The sequence below is a fragment of the Lonchura striata genome, chromosome 10, assembly GCF_046129695.1.
Source record: "Lonchura striata isolate bLonStr1 chromosome 10, bLonStr1.mat, whole genome shotgun sequence".
NCBI lineage: Eukaryota > Metazoa > Chordata > Aves > Passeriformes > Estrildidae > Lonchura > Lonchura striata.
This window is the reverse complement of record NC_134612.1, coordinates 10,672,367-10,676,702: the sequence shown is the minus strand read 5'-3', so window position 1 is coordinate 10,676,702 and position 4,336 is coordinate 10,672,367. Positions and strand designations below refer to the sequence as shown.

Here is a 4,336-nt window from a genome sequence, read left to right as displayed (position 1 = left end):
GTACATGGACTAAACAGGAAAAGTACCAAAAAGAGAAAAAAAAGAAAAAGCTTATCTTATAGAGTGTCATGTTCTCCAATTTCTTTATGTTCAGGCCTTCATGATCCTTATTTTCACTTATTTCTCATTTTGCAATAAAGGCATTTTTACAAGTTGTAAAAATCTTTCAGAGCATGTCCAACAATAGAAACCAATGTGCATGGCAAATAAAATTTGGATGAAAGCAGTGAGACCTCAGAAGTTTGAATCCCCAAGAGTGCCAGGATCATCATCACACCTTATGTTTTCACAAGGTGAAGGACACATCGATCCAGATGCAACCCAAAGACTGATGTAATATATGTTAATTCAACTCAACTTATTAACAATCCTCTCCAAACAATCTCTGAGGAGGCATTCCTGAAAGGTATTTCTGTACAGTGAGACTTTGTCACACATTCTTAAACATCACTAAAAATGGTCTCCTGTGATGCACACAAAAACTTCTGAGCCAAAAGGCAAAATTTCACATTAAGGGTGCTTCTGTTACATTTAGGAAAATGAGCAAACATTGAACATTGTGCAAAAGGAAAAGACTTTATTTAACACAATATATTATTTGGAAGTTTCAAGCACTGAAGACCAGAAAAACAAATTGTATTTTGCCTTTCCAAATACACCTATATTCAGCATGGAAGCCATTGATTTTTAAGATACACCAAAAATGTCTTTTAGCATCTAGTTACTGCTGATTGCCTTTTCAGCTGCCAATCCTTGTTTGGGTTTTGAGTAATCCCAGGGTCTCCTGTTCTCTGTGTATCCATAGAGCTTCCGCAGTGCCACACGTGCAGCCTCCTCCTCTGCAGCCAGCAGTGTTTCACCAGGGCCTTCAGCTAAAATCTTCTTATCACTTGGGGAAAAAAACCAAAGTTACAACCATGACAAACCAAAGTTTCCATCATAAAACCCTGAGCACTGCTGTGTACTGTTTTTTCTCCAATGTCTGTGAACACTGATTTCTATATACACACAATGGAAACGCTTCTGTTGGTCTTTCCTACAAAGGTAAATAATTGTATATTTAGTAATGGGAACTCAGATCAGAAATGTGTCCATTTCCTGGAAAAACACCACTCTGTTTATTTGGGCTCCTAACACAGCATGGATTCTTTACAGCATTCAAATTGTTAGCCCTGATAAAAATATGCAAATTCATTACTCTCATTATCTTAATTAGGAACTGAAGTGCTTTTGTCTTTTCTCCTCCCCTGGTAAGGAAGTATTTCAAACTGCTTCAAAAGGACTGACAGAGAAGCTCTCTCTGTTGTGGATCATGTGCTCATGTCTGTTTAACAAACACCTATGGGCACACACTAAATAGGAGCAGCTCCTGAAGGTAATTCCTGAAGAGAAACAATCAAAGTTCCTTTCCTTTTTATAAGATACATCTGAGAAGGCACAGAAACCAAAGCAGGGTAAAGTAGAACAAGTTAAGGTACGTGTTCATCTGCAGCTCCTTTAGGAAAGCAGCAGTGATGTGGATGCTGTCCTGCCTCACGGAACAATGTCACTCCTGGGCACTGACCACACCAGACACAAATGCACCTGGGACATCTGGCACTTCCTAAGTCGTGCCTGCACACAGACACTCCTACGGCCCAGTTTACAGTGCTGCTGATTTTCAAACTTAAAAGCTTCTCTGAAATTTAAAATGAGTCTCTCTTCCATCCCACTCCCTTGAGGTCTCTTTATGCTTGCCTAAGCCCTGGATACAGCTGTGGTCCCTCCAAAGCCATGCAGTTACTCTGTTCCCAAAGTTCCTGTGTCAGGTCACTCAGAACACACCCAGGCTCTTTGGTACATCCCGTTTAGCCTCTGGAGCCTTTAATCAGAGACTGTTTATGTATCACCACACTGAGCTATGGCCAATGCTTAAATGGCTCATTTTATATGGAACTCACTATCGTGTTTCTTTTCTGGAACAACTTTACCAAAAAGCATGAGTAGAAAAGTAAAAGACCATCTTCCCTCCCTCCCACTCCTCCAGTTAAAGCCATTTAACTTTAAATTAATATTGCACTAACCAGTACAACCCAACAAAGTAGACTGGCAGAACCGTGCTGACTCCCAGCTGCCTGGTAATTCTTGGTTCTGGAGCAGAGATATTCCTCTTGGTCAGTTCTTCCAGCAGTAAGCCCATAGGATTTACAACTTTCCAGATCTCAAACAGGTCTTTTCCAATCAGCTGGGGAATAAAAAAGTCCTAAACAGGAATATTTAGAAGTTACAATTAATGGCTTGAGATTCTGGTGTCTCCTAATGGAAATATAGTATGAAGAGACAAAAGGTGATGATGAATTGCTGAAATGAATGATAAAGCTGCCTCAGTGCCCCATCCCAGTGCTCAGAGTCTCTGTGGTTTAGTCACTGACAGTCCCAGACCCAGAGAAGGGACAGCTCCAGCCTGTGGGACAAGCTGTGGCAGCAGAGGAGCTGGGGCAATACAAGGGAATGGGCAAACCCACGGGTCCTTCACCTGTTTGGATCACTCTTGTCTGTAAAGAGCTCCTTGCTCTTACAGACACCTCTCAATGGTCTTGTATCAGGAAGAACATTTTAACAAACACTTCCCTGTTGCAAAACTAAAAATAAGTGAAAAGGATGACTGAAACAACATAGCTATTAAAACTACTTTGTCACGCTGAATTTCAATCATTTTTGTATGAAGTATCTTCAGGGGTTTGCACTCCTATGTGCAAAACCCATGAACTCATCCCTGTTTATTGGAGTTTTTTTAAAATTGAAGATATATGAAATCTCACATGGAATAATTATCTGATAATATAGTGCATGGAATATAATGCTTTCCCTTAGCAACTTTCAGCAAATATTAATATCAAATATTATAATCCAGAAGTGTATGATTTAATGTACTTGATCAGCCTTCTTAATGAAAAAGAACCCAACAAATCCCCAACCCCTAAAACCCCAGGTGACCACCAGATTTGTTAAATTGTCTTGCTACAGGTATTGTCAAAATTCTGCCAACCTCCCTGGATCTCTCCCCCTCCAGGTACAAGCCAGCATTCATTGAACCTACCCTGACAAAGATCCCGGTTCTCTCGGGCCCGCTGCTTTCCAGCAGGGCTCCTATCACGGCGAGGAACGTCCTCTGCAGCACGTCTGGTGGGGCAGGAAAATCTCTGCAAAGCGCCAGGTCCTGTATGGCCAGGTTTTGAGCCACGTAAGAGACAAGTTCCTGACTGGTGAGAAAATGAACCAGTGCTTCTATGCCCTTTGCAGGTAACTCTGGGTAGGCGCCTTCAAAGCACTGCGCCAGGTAAGCGCGGGCGAAGCGCAGCCCTCGCTCCGCAAGGCCGGTGTTGTCCTGGAGCTGAAGAGCGACCGCGTCCTTGCCCAGCCCCAGCTGCCGGCGCCTCGCCTCTTCGCTTTCGATGTAGCAGGGGTTAACAAACGCGGTCTTGAGGAGGTCCAGGGCGAAGTTTTCCTGCACCCGGTGGCTGAAGGCTTGGATCTCCGCGTGGTAATCCCAGTTGGGCTTCTCGGACCTGCGGGCGCGGAAAGGGAACCAGCTCACGGACAGAACGCGTTACCCGCCCCGCGCCTTTCGAAAGGGCACGAAAAATGAAATTGAACTTGAATACCAAACCCAGTATCTAAATCCCTGGGGTCAGACACTGTCGGTTCCGCATCCCCATCTGCCCACCCCATTCAACCCGGACTGTGCCAGCCTGGGGAGCTCAACCCATTTTGCTCCAAAGCCCGAGCAGACGAGGTCTAAACGTTCTGATTTCCCCCCTTTTTGGGACCGTCCCACCCCTTCTCCGAGCCCCGCTCGGCCCTCCCGCAGCTCACCGCCGCTGCGGAGGCGCCTGCAGCCGCTGCAGCTCCAGGTACGCCCGGAGCCACCGCTTCTTTTCGGGGGGCGGCGCGGTGCCGAACGCGGTGCCGAACGCGGTGCCGAGCCCGGCGCCCCGCCCGGCCCCGGCCAGGAACGGCCGCGCCGCCCGCAGCAGCAGCCGCGCGGCCATGGCGGGTGCGGGCAGGGCCGGCTCCGCCCCGCGGCTTCCGGGAGGAAGCGCTCCCGGGCGGCGGAGCCGGGCCCGGGCTCTGCGGCCGCCGCCGGCCACGCCCGGCCCCGGGAGCGCGAGCGAGGACACGAGCGGACAGCTGCAGTGCTGGGGCTGCGGCTGGGGCCGCCGGGCATTTTAGGTGACACCCTCAGGCTGGGCGCCCGTCAGCCCTCAGGCCGCGGCAGCCCCGCTGTGATCCCTGCGGGGCTCGCAGCGGTCCCGGGCAGTCTCGCTGTGATCCCTGCGGGGCTCGCAGCGGTCCC

The 4,336-nt window shown here is 48.2% G+C and overlaps 1 protein-coding gene across 1 annotated transcript; it reads right to left on the bottom strand.

Moving 5' to 3' along the window:
* Positions 1–557: 557 nt before the first annotated feature.
* MRPL44 (mitochondrial ribosomal protein L44) lies at positions 558–4,031 on the bottom strand. The gene is made up of 4 exons (XM_021553642.3): positions 3,856–4,031; positions 3,080–3,548; positions 2,064–2,242; positions 558–889 (listed from the first exon to the last, which is right to left on the bottom strand). Exons 1-4 carry the CDS (start codon positions 4,029–4,031, stop codon positions 718–720), a joined length of 996 nt encoding a protein of 331 aa, XP_021409317.2. The 3' UTR covers positions 558–717.
* Between the last annotated feature and the right edge of the window lie 305 nt (positions 4,032–4,336).

Excerpts from the sequence above, each read along its gene's own strand:
- MRPL44 (XM_021553642.3), bottom strand. The coding sequence starts at position 4,031 with ATGGCCGCGCGGCTGCTGCTGCGGGCGGCGCGGCCGTTCCTGGCCGGG. Across the intron at positions 3,549-3,855 it reads CAGGCGCCTCCGCAGCGGCG|GTCCGAGAAGCCCAACTGGG; the intron begins GTGAGCTGCGGG and ends CCGCGCCCGCAG. Across the intron at positions 890-2,063 it reads TACTTTGTTGGGTTGTACTG|TGATAAGAAGATTTTAGCTG; the intron begins GTTAGTGCAATA and ends TTTTTCCCCAAG.